General features: G+C 41.3%; 1 protein-coding gene across 3 annotated transcripts in view; it reads left to right on the top strand.

Moving 5' to 3' along the window:
- The window catches only part of NTRK2 (neurotrophic receptor tyrosine kinase 2), a 277184-nt gene that overhangs the window by 183014 nt on the left and 75892 nt on the right, over positions 1-18278 (top strand). The window contains exon 14 of one of the 3 annotated variants that reach the window (XM_075128681.1): positions 863-3047. The exons of the other annotated variants lie outside the window; for them this stretch is intronic. Coding sequence (XP_074984782.1) covers positions 863-873 — 11 coding nt within the window. The 3' untranslated portion in view covers positions 874-3047. Of the gene's footprint in view, positions 1-862; positions 3048-18278 lie in introns of those variants that run through there. 3 annotated transcript variants of the gene reach the window in all.

Here is an 18278-nt window from a genome sequence, read left to right as displayed (position 1 = left end):
ATTTTACCATATTTTCAAAATAAACCAAACCAAACAATAAATAACTTGGATGGGGGGGGAGGAGTGGAATTTCATCAGGAGAAATGTCAGCCCAAAATATAAATGTTCTTAAGTAATCCCTGAAATTAGGACTCATAATGAAAATGTCTTCCCTCCAAATCCTTTTACCACTATCATAACTCTCACATGCAGTATTTATATTGAGTCTCTGTGCAATATATTTGGTACACTCTATGAGAAAAATAGATTACGCTTATGCTATAAGGGACAAATATATTTTCTTGTGCTTGACTATTCAGTAATGCTGGATTTTTTCCTTCTTGTCTGTGTTGGCATTCTTTTCCTTAAAAGGAGAGGAAAGCACAATTAATTATTATTTATTACTCCTTGTTTGCATTATATTAGCACCTTGAGGCCCCAACCAAGGTCAGGACCTCATTGTGCTAGACATTGTACTAGCGTATACTAACAGCTAGTCCCTGCCTCAAAGAGCTTAAAAGCTAAGGCCCTGATCCTGCAGTCCTTTGCCCTCTGGTAGATTGTTGAGCCTGCATGCAACAAATTGCTGAATCAGGGCTGAATGGACAAGACAAAGGATGGGGGAAAGAAGATTTATTGTCCCCATTTTATAGATGGGGAACTGAGGCATGTAGAGGTTAAATGCCTTGCCCAAGGTCACACAGGAAATCTCTGGTAGACCCAAGAATTGAAGCCAGATCTCCTGATTTGCAATCCAGCACCTCAGCCAAAACCATCATTCCTCTCTGGTATGACATTCCCATTGGCCTCAAAAGCAGAAAGTTCTACCCAAGGAGATTTTCAGTTGAATTCTGCTGTTGATCAGTTTCTTTCTCACCAATAGGTGGAAACTGACATCCCGGTTTCTCAGGTGACACAAGGAACGATTCTGCCATCCCCAAATGAGGCAGGAAAAACACCATACAGAACAAGGATTTTTCCATAAGAAACTGTACCATAGCAACTGAAAAGACCTTGAAGCACATGCTCACACTTTCTCTGCTTGTTGCAGCCTGTTCATTGATGCAACAGGATATCAGAAATGTGAAGACCTGTTTTTTCTTATTCCTTTGGTGAGGATAATGAATGCTTTAACCGTTACTGCTTGATCATGATGAATTTATTGCAAAATTCTGTAATCTTTCCAGATCCATATCTAATGTCCAAGCCAACAGCCACCACTTGTGCACTAGCAAGTGTTGTCATGCTGCAGCTGAGGGGGGTGGGCGGGTGTGAAGGAACTGAACCACCCAAACCTCCATAATAAGAGTCACAGACTTTTGAAGCTGTAGGATCAATAACCAAATGGGACGCAGAAGTGTTTCCATCAGGCAGACAGTTATGCAATGTGTCACCTCAAAAATAAAGCGTAGTCACTAAGAAGTTGTGAATAATAAGCTAGCAAAAGTTTCTTTTTTTTCTACAACACCCTCTCCCCACCCCCCGCCCCCCACCCCCCAAATGGTTGCCCAGCGTAAAAGAGAAGGTCAAGGCTGCAACAAGCAGCTATGGCATTGGTTATGATGCAGGAAAATAGACAATTACTTGCTGAATTATGGACAGTATTTAATCAGAGTGGTGTGATTGGAGCTTTCTCTAGACAGATGTTTGGCCAGTTGCTGAGCAGCTGTTACAGGCTGTTCAAGATTAATGAATCTAAATTAACAGTACCTAAAATGCTTAAGTGGGAAAATGGGAGGAAATCTGAATAGTGCTACAAATCTGCTGAGGTCCAGAGATTTCCTTTCTTTTGAACTGGAATGGCCTAGTCATCCTCTTTTCCCTTTTATCCAGAGTTCATGATACTTCACCCTTTCCATATTTAATCTTTCCCCTGCTTCCCTTTTTCAACCCCATCAGCCTTCAGCAATTCATACTGACACTTCTCAGTGCAGACCCTAACCCTGTGCTGAAAAGACTTCTCACTTTCCTGCCTGACCAGTGACAAACCTCATATATCAATAACATGTGGTTAATTCCTTCTTTCTATTATTTCCTTTTGGCTCAAAGAAATAACTTCTCAAGGTAATAAGGATATTTTGTCTACAGCAAGCTGCACCTCTTGTGATCCTTTGTTAGACTGGCCATTATGGTTCTCATCCAACTCCCATGGAGGTCAATGGAAAGTTCTCATTGATTTTAATGGAAATTGGATCAGGCTGTCTTACTAAAGATGGGCCTGAACCACAGAAGCCCAGACCTTGTTCTGGAGATGAAGAGTTATGGGATATTCTGAGCTGGAGCTCTGAGTCTTGCCCATCTGTTCTTAGAATCAGATCACTCTCTTCTCAGTAGCACAAAAATATATACATTCTCCCCAGATTGCCTATAACTACTCTGCTTGTGAGAAGCAAGACTACTTTTAAGAGAACTCTGGTCAATAATTTTGTTGAAAGAAAAGGAAGAGGTCCATCCACTGAGAAGATTCACCTCACCTGTAAGAAATGTGTGAATTGCCAGCATTGGAATGTAATTTATCATCTCTCCAATTTCCGTAACAACAGGACTTTTTCAGAATCTGAAGTCTGAAGACCTCACGTTGGAATACTGTGAAAGAGAAGCATTCCAGGCACTTCTATTCAGAAATCTTGACTTGTTTACATTTATAAAGGCATGGAAGAGAAAATATATCAACAGTTTTTGGAGTGCTGGATGTATAATATTAATCCCCAAAGGCTTGTTTATTTCTTCCCAGAATGATATATAAAAGACTGTAAACCAACACCTGAATACTGGAATAAGAGAATAATGTTTCACAGTTAACGAAGTAACAGACTTAGCATGATTTTCTTTGGATGCATGGCAGGGTTTTTTTTGTATAATACTCTGAATTTTCTAATACTTTCAAGATATTGGGCCAGATTCTCCTATCACAGACATGGAGGTAAATCTGGAATAACTCCAGATTTCAGTGGAAATTACTCCTGATTTGCCCCATGTAATTGAGGACAGGATTGGGCCCCATCGTGTGTCAGATAACAGTGATGGAAACGTAAAAGGTAACAGTGTTGTAAAATCCTTTTGTCAGAGACATTTTGTTCTTCCATTTGTTCTTATTTCTGAATGTATTTTAATACATTTAAAACTTCTCTCTGAGGTCAGAAGATCTAGAAACATAAAAATGAATGAAACCACATACTGTAGCTTAGTATATGTTCAGACTTCTCTATGAAGGCATTGAAGTTAGTGGCACTTTACCCAGGAAGGAATTTACACCACTCTTTTGAAAACAGAATGTTATATAAGAACTTCATATTATTATAGTACTTAGTACTTATATCTTCAAAGCCCTGTATAAACATTGTCTAATTAACCCTCAGAAAAACCCCACCATCCTCCCGTCAGCTAAGTTAGCAACTATTATCATCACCATTTTCCAGATGGGGAAAATGAGACATAGAAAGATTAAAGGATTCACCCAAGGCTATATATGAGTCACTGGCAGAGTTGGTAATAGAATCTCGGAGTTAAGACTCCGAATCCCCTGCTCTGTGTGTCTGTCTAGGCTTCCATAGACTTTTATACAGTCACAGTCAACCTTATAGCTTCTGTATATTTTGTCAGTAAGGAAAATTAAATTAGTAAATTTTTTTGGATTTTGCATTTTTGGAACAGGCAGCGGAGGTACTATTCTCACGTCTAAGGAAATGTTTAAGGGGGCCAGTATGACCAAAACAATGATTATATCAATACCCTAAACCATAGTTCAATTTTAAGATATGTTTATGGAAGGACGTTACAGAGACCACTTTAAATGGTCTGTTAATTGTTGTTTTAGCGTCTAACTCCTTCCCATTCTCTTTAAAACTCCTCCAGGAAGTTATGCAGACTAGACGCACAGCATGCCTAAAAATAGTTTGAGGTACATTCTGGTTGTTGGAGCATAAAAGATAAAACCAAGCGTCCTGATTCTTTATCATGCACTGCCACAAAAAGCACGCTAAATGGAGCAGCCTTTCCTGAGGCCAACTTCAAACTCCCCCTTTCTACTCCTGGTAACATTTGAAGGGGACAGGAGAGCCCTGAATCACTTATAAACCTCTGTAAATGATTCTATTAATCTACCATGATGACACCTCTCTGTTAGACTGAATAATAACTAGGTGCTTCATTTACCTCAGTGTTTTGACTTAGTACAGTCTGTGTTCGCTATAAATATGCAAATTCCATTTCCTTAGCTGCAAGTGCCAGTTCAGAGTGAATTATACCAAAAATCCATCTGTTTTAGTGGTAACAATAAAAACTACAGTACCTTATATTTTCTTTAGTGATAAACTCCCCCAATTGACTTGCATTACTCCTAACTGGTTACACATAACAGCTAGTTATTACTGTTTATGAAGTTACTGGTTCACAAGATGCCATAACAAAGTAACTGAATACAGGGTAAAGGAACCCAGCTGGTACATATTGCTGTATGCAAAGGTTTCAAATTCAAAAGGACCAAGAGAGAAAGACCTACATCTGTACCCATTTGCTGTGCTTCCTGACTACAGAAACGTTAAGTGTACTGCAATGTCATGCCGTACAACAGTTGTAGCGAGGCAGTGGAAGTATTAAAAACTACAGCAGCCATATAGATGATAGGCAGGAGAAGGTCTTCCCTGGTTCACACATTTTGCTCGCTTGAAGAGACCCAGGAGTCGCATTTACATTCAGTTCAGTCTACACTGAGTGTTACAGAAGATTCAAGTGCAACTATTCTCCAGGAATGAAACTTAAAAGGGAGAGAGGTGACTATGATTTATGGTGACACCGATGAAGCTTTTATAGAAGATAATACATGTGTTCTGGCTATCACCATAAAATTAACTGTTCATAATTGATCAGAGCTGCCAACTCAGCTTGCCTATGTGCGTAACACTTTTCTTTAGGTGTCCATTATACCGGCGTAGTAAGTCAGAGCTCGAGTAAAGTTCATTCAACCATTCCTCTTTATGTTTCCTCCTGTTACGCGTGCATGCTGACATTCAGGGAGGTCTCATATCCACATGGAGGCTGGATCTCTGTGCCTCCGTGGATACACACCTTGGGTGTTTGCCACTTTTCCAGCAACAGTGGACTGCAGCTGTGGGTGGGCATGCATAGATAAAAAAATCTGATATTTTCCCATTTCTTTTGAACTGTCCAGAACAAAATGCTCAGTGCTGTTTCTCTCAGTCTCTCTCTTTCTCTATCCCATGCTTCAGGAGAGTGTAACTGAGTTCCTTATAGTGTGATAAATCAGCCGGTAAACTTGCATTATGGTGTGTTTGGGCAGCTCCTGCTCCTTAGTGACAGCTGCTTGGCACAGGATGTTGTAATTATCAACTCAAAAAAGAGATGCTTATAGGTGCTGAAAGCATAATGGCAGTGACTGCGCATGTCCTCAGCTTCCTCACGGGCCTCAGCTTTAAAAGCCCTGCTTAGGGGTTGGTTATATTGTTGGCTGTTGGCACCGTGGCTGTGGGAGGTCGCCGTCACTTTGGATCCTTTGGAGAGCTGCTATTCCCAGAAAAGGCAATGGACCTTTTTGTAATGTGTTAGCTGCTGACATATAACTGTTGCCACACAACTGGCATTTGTTGGTGCATTTGTGTTCATTCTCTTTTTCTAAAATAACGTTTTTTTTAAGGGAGGATAAATGTATCATACATGTCAATGACATTTAAAAAAAACCTTATTAATCATATGTCTGAAGAAAAACTCCAGTAGACTATTTGCTTGATCCCACACAAAATCACACCTCACACACTGTGGATAGTCCCATTGTGGAACCTGGTGAATGAAAGTGGCGGATAAGTGATTAATGAGCCTCCCCTTACAAAAGCTGACTAAAAGAGCTTGGCTTGTTGAGGCTAGCAAAATGAAGGCTGCGTGGGATATTATTGCTCTCTATAAATATATCATGAGGGTAAACACCAAGGAGGGAGAAGAGCTTTGGAAGCTAAAAGTTGATGTTGGCACAAGAACAAATGGGTATAAACTAGCCATGAATAAATTTAGGCTGGAAATTAGGTTTCTAACCACCAGACAAATGAGGTTCTGGAACAACCTTCCAATAGGAGTAGTGGGAGCAAACAACCTAACTGGTTTTAAGATGGCGCTTGATACATTTATGAACAGGATTATCATGATGGGGTTGTCTAACATAGCAAGGGACAGGACTGTCTGACCAAGGAGGTCCCTTCCAAGCTTATGTCCTCATGAATCAAAAAGACAACTTTGGAATTCACAGAGCCTGAGTGGGACACTTCATTTACCACTGTACATGACCTTCTAAGCCTTTTGCCTCTGCTACAATACTTCACTTTTAGTATCCATTGTGGACTACTCATAGTGTATAAAGTTTTGTATGTGTGTCTTTGCAGGATCAAGACTCAAATCTTTAATCATAATGTCTTTAAAGTGCCCCATGTATAAAGCATTTCAGTGTGAAATAAAGAAGCAGGCAGCAGTCATTTTATAAGCCTGATGACCAGGAAATCAGAACATCAGCCAAAGATTCAGGAAGCAGTGGCCAGAGCTAGAGAGAACAGCAGATTTCCAAAACTCTTTTATAGGGGAGGAAGGTTAGTATTACATCGATATGCTAAACCTGAGGGGCGGGGGGAGAGAATGGAAAAAGCTTAGAATTTTCTCAAAAGAGACCTGTGGGAATTTCCTTCTATTCCCTTTGTCAAACTGCATCTCTGGGTTTCCTGTCTTCATCTATGTGACCAAGTTTTGTTTCCTCTTTGAATTGTCATAAAAATAGTTGCCTATCCAGATATTATCAATGGAGACTTTGAAATCTTTTCAGGTATTTTAAAATCCTGCTGTGTGCTAGTTTGGTTTAGTTTCCAGTCATGATCTAATCAAGGACTCAGTAGTGTATTTACACAAATTCCACAGTCAGGGGGAAGTGCAGTGTTACACCACCATACGTGCCTAAGCTCAGGCTTTGGGGAGGTTTTTCAGACCCTCCACACTGCTTCAACAATCTCAGAACTTCCAATGAGTTTAAGTCACCCCAGGCATAGAAATCTACTCACCTTTTCCACAAAGAACCTATAGGTTTTTATTATGTAAACAGTTAAACATTTTACAGTATCTGATATTCATAGCCACAAAACTACACCGGCAGTCAATGGCGCAATATTCATCAGCTGAATTTTTACATATCACTGTATTATTTTAATTGAGAAGGACTGAGCATGTACTACATTTATATGGAAATGGAAGGGAAATCTTTATTACTGGGTATGTTCAAAATCACAAACAAGCAATCAGTAAGTACATTAAAATAGGTCAACATAGCTGCATCGGTCAGGAGCCTAAAAAAAAACCCACACTCCTGAATGGCATAGCTATGCTGACTTAACCAACACTGTAGAAGCAGCTCTACTGATGGAAGAACACGCCCGTTGATGTAGCCGCAGTCGCTCCATAGGTGGTGTTCCTATATTGATGGAAAAATCCCTTCAGTCAGCATAGACTGCACCTACACTACAGGGTTAGGCTGGCGTAGCTCTGGTGACCTAACTATGATAGTATAATCACTGTAGTGTAGCCATACCCTTAGTCATGTTCAATCCTGCTAACCTTCTCTTGATTTCAGCTGCAGGATCACACAAGCAAGGGTTGCAGGATAAGATCCTATGATTTCATATACACTAGGATAATTAAACTGTTACACTGTATTAATCTCTGCCTGCTTTGCAGTGTGTGCTAGATTCACCTGGTGCAATAGAGCAATAATCGAGAGTGTAATGTGTGTGTGTACCTTGTACGAGCAGCCGGTTGAAGCTGCTTTTGTTTTCAGTAAGCGGTGGCATTCTGAAACTACGTGAAGGGCCCCGAAGAAGCTACTACTTGGGGCACATCGGTAGAGCCCTGTGTGGTTTTTTTGCAAATGCAGAATAACATGAAATAAAATGAAAAACAGCAATTAAAGTGACATAAAATGAGAAACTCACCCCACAGCAGCAGCTCCCATGGCTCCTGTCAGTAGGGCTGGGCCTGGCTCCCCATTCCAGTAGTCTGCATGATCCGGAAAAGATGAACCAACCGGTCTAAGCAAAATGGAATACGATAAAGAAACAAAGACCCGCTTCTGGGAGTTTAACTGCTGACGGGGAGAAGAGCTCATTTAACCTGCATCCCAGGCACTGCATTTTTATTTTTTTTTATGGTTTCATCAATCATCCGTTCTGCTCAGGTCTTTATTACAGTCCTAGCATTAGAGTTGGACCCTAGTTTGTCTCCAAAAGGGGAAACTGGGCTGTCTTCTTTTTAATGAAACACACACGTATTTTGGAAGGTCTTTCCCTCTCTTACTCCGTGTCGATGAATGACTGTGGGGAGCTCTTCCTCCTGAAACTGATCACTAGGGGTGGTGGAAGGGCAGCCCCCCCACTTGTGGTGTATGGGAGGGATCAACCAGTTGAAGTGTATGTCGGGGGGAGGGGTGCGGGGGGTCTTGCCTTGCAGTTGCCATTATTTATCAGTCACAGAGGCTGCGGTGTGATGGGTGTGGAACTGTTAGCCTGATGGGGCTCTCTTTTCCCTGGCCAAGCAGTGAAAAACAACCATTAGCCAAGGGAGATGACGTCTGTCTGTGTAACCTCCTTGTAATTCTTCTTCAGGAAGAACCCACCCTCCCATGTTAGAATGTCAACAGATAATATCAGCATTGCCTCCCAGCATTCTTCTGTGCCTGACTACAACCTGTGACAGTATCCATCCCAGGGAAAGGACAGGGACAGAATGATAGGAATGAGTAATCAAATAGCCATAATCCAGTTAAAATACAAGGAATGCAGGTAAAAAAACACCAACCCATCCAATGACAGTTTGCTTGGAGTACCTCAAAGAAAATGGAGTTATGAAGTGTGAATAATATTATATTTTCCTAATAGGAGGCAGCAACTCGGCAGCAAAGGGACTAACCTAACAGCCAGCCTAGTGACCGAGACGTATTTAACCCTAGCTAGTTGGATGGGAATTGTAAGAGTTCCTTCGGGGAAATGAGGTACAGATTATTAGGAGTAGTGGTGCATTATATTGTTTACAGGTAACCTGTAAGAGACTAATCTGGGGTTCTATGGGCTGGGTTGATTTTACTGTGACTTTTCTGACATCTGAGATTTCTTAGATTGAGACATCATAGGGCTGCAACAGTGAACTCAGAACTGGCCAGCAGACATAGCAGCTATAGCTCAAAGAAGTTTAGCAGCAGATTAGCTGATAGTGCTCTGTGGCACCAATCCAGAAAAGCACTTTAGCATCGCTTAATTTTAAGCACGTGCATAGTCCAATTGACTTCAAGTTAAGTATGTTTAAATCCCTCACTGGATCAGGGCCTAAATTCAATTTTCAAGTTTCTTTTGTAAGTCATCTTTAAAGGTTGGAAGTAAATCCTGCTGTCCTACTTCATATGGAGGTACATAAAACAGTTCTCTGTACCTTCAAAACCAAAGAGAAAAAAGAGAGCAGAGACAACTATACTGTAAAGGGAGCTCTCTTTCTGACTCTTGTAGAGTAGCACCCACTTACACCAGGCCTGAATTTGGCCCAGTGTTCCTGAATTTATGAAGCTGTCTTCATCTCCTGCTCCTCAAAGTTGGGGGTGCCTGTGTTTAGTGAGACCAAACATATAAGAGAGAATCCTCACTTCTGAAAACTAAGAGAGAAAAGAGTTAAGAGTTTGAAGCCAGTGTATTTATTAGACCAAGGATCGGTAACCTTTGGCATGTGGCCCGTCAGGGAAATCTGCTGGCGGGCCAGGATGGTTTGTTTACCTGCAGCCTCCACAGATTCAGCTGATCACAGCTCCCACTGGCCACGGTTCGCTGTTCCAGGCCAACCGGGGCTGCAGGAAGCGGCGTGGGCCGAGGGATGTGCTGGCCGCGGCTTCCTGCAGCCCCCATAGACCAAATGAAATAAATACCAGAGGAGGAACACATGCAAAATCTTACACAACCTATGCAAGAAACAGTAACTAATCTAACACCTCTCAGGTATAAACCTTAAAAGAAAACAACCACTGAGTCTCACCTAGAGAGATGCCACTGATATATGCCACTCACCTAGAGAGATGTCACTGCCACTCTAGTAAATGTCTTTACCTTAGCTGTCTGCTCTTGAATAGAGAGGTCAAGAGCCTAACCCACTAAAAACTGAGAGGTGAAGATCCATAATCAAGAACCGTTCTTAAAGAGTGCAGTGCTTCATCAATATGCCAGCATAACTGCCAGTAAAGGCAGTAGAAGCTGTGGGTTCTAAATGAAAGGTCACAGGAAGATTTAAGTCTATTTATAAATAAAGCAATTGGAAAGACTTAAATTCAGATCAGAGGCAGTCCTGACACTAGCCTGTTTGTCCACTTCTCCCACAAATGTCTCTGCACCTTCTTCCATGCTGCCCATTACTCATGGAAGACCCTTCCTCAACTAAGCCATAAAATCCCTCCCTGTCAAGGTTCCTCCCCCACTCTGAACTCTAGGGTACAGATGTGGGGACCTGCATGAAAAACCTCCTAAGCTTATCTTTACCAGTTTAGGTCAAAACTTCCCCAAGGTACAAAATATTACACCAGTTATCCTTGGAATGGCCGCTACCACCACCAAACTAATACTGGTTACTGGGGAAGAGCTGTTTGGACGCGTCCTTCCCCCCAAAATACTTCCCAAAACCTTGCACCCCACTTCCTGGACAAGGTTTGGTAAAAAGCCTCACCAATTTGCCTAGGTGACTACAGACCCAGACCCTTGGATCTTAAGAACAATGAACAATCCTCCCAACACTTGCACCCCCCCTTTCCTGGGAAATGTTGGATAAAAAGCCTCACCAATTTGCATAGGTGACCACAGACCCAAACCCTTGGATCTGAGAACAATGAAAAAGCATTCAGTTTTTTACAAGAAGACTTTTAATAAAAATTAGAAGTAAATAGAAATAAAGAAATCCCCCCTGTAAAATCAGGATGGTAGATATCTTACAGGGTAATTAGATTCCAAAACATAGAGAACCCCTCTAGGCAAAACCTTAAGTTACAAAAAAGATACACAGACAGAAATAGTTATTCTATTCAGCACAATTCTTTTCTCAGCCATTTAAAGAAATCATCATCTAACACATACCTAGCTAGATTACTTACTAAAAGTTCTAAGCCTCCATTCCTGTTCTGTCCCTGGCCAAGATGACTACAGACAGACACAGACCCCTTGTTCCTCTCCCTCCTCCCAGCTTTTGAAAGTATCTTGTCTCCTCATTGGTCATTTTGGTCAGGTGCCAGCGAGGTTACCTTTAGCTTCTTAACCCTTTACAGGTGAGAGGAGCTTTCCCCTGGCCAGGAGGGATTTCAAAGGGGTTTACCCTTCCCTTTATATTTATGACACTCCCCAAGACCCACTTCTGCTGTGACGGCTACAAGAAATCAGCCAACTAAGGAGGGCCAAGGTGATGGTCAATTGGGGCAGCTGATACTATTTATTTCTTCACAAAATAATACCTCCATCAAGTTGTGTGTTAAGCCAGCTATGTGACTGTGCAAACATTACCTTCAGCCTCTCTCACCTCCTATTATTATCTATGCTCATTGGAGACTAGATTGGGTTCCCATTGTAATCAATGGCAAAAGTCCCATTTACTTCATTGGTGATGGCTCATGCCCTGGTTGCATCTTGGTTCAAATTAGATTGCAATCTTGTTGGGACAAAGACTGTTTTTACCTCTGTGTTTGTACAATGCCTTGAACAACAGGACTCCAATCCAGATTGGTGTCTTGAGTAGTAATATAAATATTAAACAATAATAGTACACTAACAGTAATAATAATTAGTGCAGCTGATAAATAATAAATAGGTGGAGTGGACAAAAACAGAAAGAAAAGAAATGCAAACTCAGGGATGAGCTAAGATTTCTGCTTCAAGACACTGCTGGCTTTGTAAAGAAAGGTAAAACAGCCAGTCAATGTCCAAGTGCAGCAAAGTGCTTAGCTACACTAACTTGGTGTGTGAGTGACTGTGGGTGGAGCTAAGTCTTCCACTTTGCCTAAAGCAGTGAGAACTCTAGAGGTGGTGCTGCCTCAGAAGCAGGAGGTCATCAGGTTAGATGCTCTACCCTATCCACAGTGATTTTGTAGCCCTTCATTACAGGATTATCTCTGAAATCCAACCATGTTGTTGGTGAGTGACACATGCTGTTCAAGTTTGGCAAGCTGTTGGATCAAATCAATCCAATCCAGTCACTTATACCTACTAATTCTGACTCTGCTTCAAATGGCAAAAGAAGGTTGAGGGCAGCGCCTTGAAATATCTCATTGAACAATAGTTGTTGCAAAGAAGTTTTTGTAAAATATCTTTCTAACCATTGCATAGCCTGTCACAAAATCATTCTTATCAGCCATTGTTTCCCACTTATAGTCTTCACCAAATATGTTAAAACATTTAACAAACTCTGTTATTTTAAAGCATTATAGGGCTAAATTCTGTTCTTAATTACAGATGTAATTGATTTCACTGGGAAAACTACAGATTTACACTGATGCAGAATTTGAGAGACTGTATCCTGGAAAGCAGTGACTCTAAAAAGGATATAAGGGTCAAATAGGACAAGCGATTTAACATGAGTTCCCAATACAACAATGTGGCAAAAAGGGCTAATGTGATCCTTGAATGTAAAATGTGAGTAGTGGATGGGAGTAGAGAAGTGATTGTGCCTTTGTATATAACTTTGGTGAGACTGATATGGAAATACTGCATCCACTTCTGGTGCCCATACTTTGAAAAAAAGAAGAGCTTCAGAATGATGCAAGGGCTGGAGAAACTGCCTTACGGTGAGAGACTTAAAGAAGTCAACCTTTTTAGCTTAGCAAAAAAGAAAATGACAGGTGACTTGATCATAATGTGTGAAGTACCTTCACAGGGAGAAAATACTGACCGCTTAAAGGGCTCTTTAGCAGAGAAAGGCATAATAAGAACCAATGGATGGAAGTTAAATTCAGACAAAGTCAAATTAGAAACAACACACAATTTTTTAACAGTGAGGGGTCATTAGCTATTGAACAAACTACCAAGGGAAGTGGTGCATTTTCCATTTCTTGGTGTCTTCAGATCAAGACTGGATGCCTTTCTAGAAATATGATTTAGTCAAACGCAAGTTATTGGGTTCAATACAGGGGAAACTGACAGAAATTCTGTGGCCTGTGTAATACAGGGGTTAGACTAGATAATCTAATGACTTCCTTCTGACCTTAAAATCTATACAGCTATATAGCAGGACCTCTCTCTCTCTCTCTCTCTCTCGGCAAAACCTAAGTAAAAGACATTTTTATTTGCTGTTGCTTTTGACTGTTAAAATAGATGTTATTAAATTTTAATATTTTGTATTGCAAAGTGTCCTGCAATGCATGGGTGAAATCCTGACCCAGTTCAAGTCCATGATTTCAATCAAGCCAGGATTTCATAACAGTGTGTGAAGGATGCTGTGTAAGGATTCTGTAAACTCTTACTACCAAGAATAGACTACCCGAGGTACAAAACCCCAGGCTCAGTGGGAGTATTTATAGGGTGAGGCCTTCATACATCTTTTAAAATATGATTTCTTGAGTGTAACATATTTAGCTGAATAACTGCAAGAGGCCTAATTCTCTCTATTGTCAATGAGAGTTACACATTTGCTTGGAGATGAGAATAGGTCCTTTCATGCAGAATTCTCTATTGATATCAATGGGAGCTCTCTGTTTCTTCTCCAACTCACCACACCCTACTCCAATTTACAACTGCCATACCTCCCATTCAAAGTCAATGGGAGTTGAGTAACTGTGCCTTTATAAACCTACCCCTACATAATTCCTGAGTAACCACACTAAGAGCAGAATTTGACTCTAAAGTTTTTTGGTATATCTCCTTCTAGAGTCTCCTCCCACCCAAGTCAATGGCAGCATGATTGGGCCCTGCATTTGCTAACTGGTTTTTTCCTCAACTAATATTTCTGTCACATCATATTGTATATATTTGATTTATGTGTGTTGTTCTTATATTTAATCTGTGCCTGTTTAGTCACATTCACTGCCATTTTGTATTTATTTAGCACTCTGTTTTGAGCAGAAAGGTAACTGTGGTAGATACGATGTGACAAGTTGCAAATACGTATTCTGTGCAGATCTGTTTTGCAGCTGTTGACATACAGGGCTTTGGAATGATGGGATACTGTGTTTTGCATTTGACAATTTGTTATTGGACAAGTTATTTACCCAATAGTTATTTTATATAAGAGTATTTTGCTGTAGCTGTGAGTTCTCTGTAAAGCAATATTTAACAATTCTTATTTATTTTACTCTCCATTGTGATGTCCTCTTAGAAACTTGACAATAAAATCTCTTCACCACTGGGACAAACACTGATGTTTCTCTGTGTTTCAAATGGAGATGAAAAGAACAATGTCTGATTTGTTTATCAGCAATCCCTCTGTGATAACTTTCACTGTGTTCCTTTTAATATTTTGCTGTTAACTTCAGTGGGGCCAGGATTTCCCCCACATTCTCTGCCTAACAGTTACTAGGTGAGACACTCATTTTAAAAAATGTGATATGTGGTAAGTGGATCTGACCTGTCCCTCTCATCCATGAAAGGAAATGAGACAGTTTCATAATGATATGTGGCAGGGCAGAGGGAGAGGAAGCCCCAAAAGGAAGTGAAATGGTTGACCCGGAACCAATGCTATGGCATAAGGAATTTTCAAGCTCCTTCCCGATGAAAGATGGAGCAGCTGGTCAGAGTCCTGAATGTGGCAAGAATATCATTATTTGGCAAATGCAAGATTCCTGAGCTGATAAAGCTTCGGAAGAGCCTTTTCTAGTTCATCTAGCAGCTCTTAGAGTGCTTCAAATCCCTCCAATGCTACCTTAGTCACTGCCATACTAATATTCAAGAAAACTGGTGTGGAGTAAAAGACCCAATGTCCCAGATGAAGAGAGATCCAGGCTCTTATCAATAACTGAAATGTTCCTTGAGATCACCCCTTCCCCAGCCTCCTCAGAGTCTTCTTATCCATTAGCACAAAGGGGACTGTGGCCTGGTCTCTCTGACCACAATTGGACCACCCCCCAATCAACCTATATGAGGTCAATTTATTAACTCTCCTCACCTTTTTTGAATACCAACCATTGGGAACTGTACAAAAATTGTAATGACTGAAGAGTTTTGAACTGCATCATTTCCAAAATATCCCTATATCATGAGCAGTAATTGAAGACTTCTGTTAGTGGCAAGGGACTGTTTACTCAATCAATTATTGCCCAGTTTGAAGTAGATGAATTGGAATGGGAGCAATTAATAAAAGGCAAAGAAAGCAGAGCAATTAGATCTAACAGGATATGAACTCTTGGGCAATTGCTGCACATCTTTGTGCAGCCACAAAGCCTAAGTCATGCACCAGTGGCCCAGGAATGTGCACCCTATTTCAGCATGGTGCTTAATTTCTATTTGAAACATGCTCCACATTTGCTGAATTTGGGCTTCTCTCCAAGACACTTGACTGCAGTCCAGACTCGATATTTATTTTGTGGTGAATACTTAATAATATGAATAGAGATGAATGTAAGACAGTAAATACAGATTTGCATCTGTCAGGGGAGGATTTGGGCCTGGCTCTTGTTATAACTTTCTATCATCCTTTATTTTTAAAAAAATCCCAATGCTGGGGAGGACATGAAAATAAAGGGCCAGATCCTCAGATGATTTAAATTGTCTTAGCTCCAACAATTTCAGTGTCAACATACCAATTTACAGCACTTGAGGACCAGAACCAAAAAAATCTACGTCAAACAGTAACAACACACTTTAAAGGACTGGAATGATAAAAGGATTTGAGACCAGAGTCTCATAGAAATGGAATCCTTTGGTACAACGCACTACCATCATGAGAAAACAGGGAGCCATTCCTAGCTTGCGGCAGCAGTGTCCAACCTGTGGCATGGCCCCAGAGGCCTGACATGGTGTCTATCAAGGGTGACTGTTAGGAAGAACATGTGTATTTGATTATGAATGGGAAGTGTGCTCCTTGAGCCATACACAGTGATTTTTAATCTGAAATGTCTGAATCAGCCCTGTTGATATGAGGCGGAAAGAGGGGACACCACCTCCTCAACTGCCTCCCCGCAGCTCTAGGAGCAGCCCTGGTGTGGGCCCAGAGGGATCTGAGCATCTACTGTTCCTTCCCTATTTTGGTTGCTCAGCAGTTTCCCTGTTGGCCATCATCTATACTGCATGAGAGGAAAGTAGTTTTGGCTACTCCGTTGTTGCTTCCCTGACAGGCTGTGGAAGCCCAAGAGAGTGCTTTACTGGCACTAGCTGATCCCAGGGGATGGCTCTCCTCACCCACACCAAGAAATCCAGGAGAGGAGGAAAAAGAGTCACAGCTGAGAACCAACAACCAATTATGGGTCCCAGATTCTCTGCTCCAGTACAGCCTAAGGACTGTTCTAACTTGCCCCAGCTGTCTATGGTGCCTTAGAGACCATATGCCAGCTGAGGCTAGCTGGAGTGCAGAGCATACCAATCACCCTTATACATAACCCATGCACTAGGGGCTGTCAGAAGGGAGGTGAAGGAGTCAAATATGCTTATTCTGTGCCTACTGGGGTCTCCCCCATACTGAGGGAATCCCCATCAGGGGACTTGTAAGTGGCTTCTCTTCCCTTTGCACCACAAATGGAGTGGAGCATGCGAGAGAATATGTCCTAAAATCTTAATTTGGGGCCCCTTGCCTTTATGAAATAACATATTTGGCGCTCAGGCAGAAAAGGTTGGACACCACTGGCTTGTAGGAACCTATTGGTGGTGGGGCAGGAGTAGCCATGAGTTCCCTGCATTCCTTGCCTTATATATGGGAGTTGGGACTTTTGAAGTGCCAGGGCATGAGTATCACAGGCTCTTTTCCCCACTGAGAGCTCCTTCTCTTGCTTCCTACTGAGTTGCAGCCAGCACTCATGGAGACACTCTTCACAGGCTTGCTCTTATCTCTGGCAGGCAAGCCCCAGAGGAGGCACAGGTGGCCCTGGGGCTCTATGCTGGATTATTTCAGCATCAAATTGAAATATGAATACAATATTTGTATGCAGGGGTCAACATCTGCGGTATGTGGCATATATGTCCATTTCCCCTCATGCTGTGGCTGCTTTCTCCTTGTGTTCTAACACTGAGGAAGAACAGGGGCAGGTGGGTTTTTTCACTAGTATCAATCAGAGCACGTTCCTGAGCAGCCTATGGCTGTGTAGATAGGTTGTTTTCTAGAGGACCTTGCTCCCATTCTGTAACATCTGAATGGGCGGGCACTGGGTCAGAGATTGGTCTGTAAACTTAAATTATCCAAAGCTCACTGTAGCTTTCCTGTGTATTGATTCAACAAACATGTACAGTTTAGATGAGATTCACCCCTATGCAAACAGCCTGCAAGAGGTATGCACCACTTAGGTCCCATTTACTTTTCAGGTCTTAATTAGGATTGAAGTGGTGTATAGGCTTTGTCCTGGTTGTCCACAGAGGGGTGAATGTCAATGTCTGTGAAACCAAATAAATGGGGCAAATTAATTCACCAGCACACTTTGGCTGCTTTGTGCCACTCCAGCAACACAAAGCAGCTGGAAACGCAACTTAATTGACCAGTTAAACTGGGCTTTCAGCTGCTTTATGTAGCTAGCACAGTGCAAAGTTGCCAGAGTATACCAGTAAGTCTGGTCCAGTATTTTCAAATATTAAATTCTTTAATTAAAGTTTGTGTTCAAAAGGAAAGAGTAAAAAAATATGCTTAAGGGCTTTATGAATTGGTCCATTAGTAGTGAGTTCTTTCAGCAGATATTTGAAAGGTTCTATCAGCAACATTCACTAAAACCTTGGTCCATCTTGTGTTATTTTTTTCTTTTACCTTCGAGCAACAGTGTAAATCATATTTGTGAGAATGAAATATCTGCCTTATCCCAGCTGTAGCGTGAAACAGACAGAAACAGACAGAGCAAGTGGCAGTTTAATTTAAGATGAACAAGCGATAAGCAGAGAGCCATGGAGTAGATTGGATTTAATTAAAAGAGGGCATACTTTATCTTCTTGGATTATGTGAATGCTTTATTTTGTTTCCTCTTTCTCCCTCCTCCCCAAATTTTTCTTTGGAGCTGAATGAAAAGGATTAGCTGCCGTTAGAGAAATAAAAATGGAACTGACATGAGAGAGGCTTGGTCTACTTCCTGCATTTTTTTACTTGTGGAAAAGCAATATTCAATCTCATATTCAGAGGGGTCA

This window comes from Caretta caretta, chromosome 5, assembly GCF_965140235.1.
Source record: "Caretta caretta isolate rCarCar2 chromosome 5, rCarCar1.hap1, whole genome shotgun sequence".
Taxonomy (NCBI): domain Eukaryota; kingdom Metazoa; phylum Chordata; order Testudines; family Cheloniidae; genus Caretta; species Caretta caretta.
Note: the sequence above shows the minus strand (reverse complement) of the source record. Positions and strands in the feature narration are given on the sequence as shown.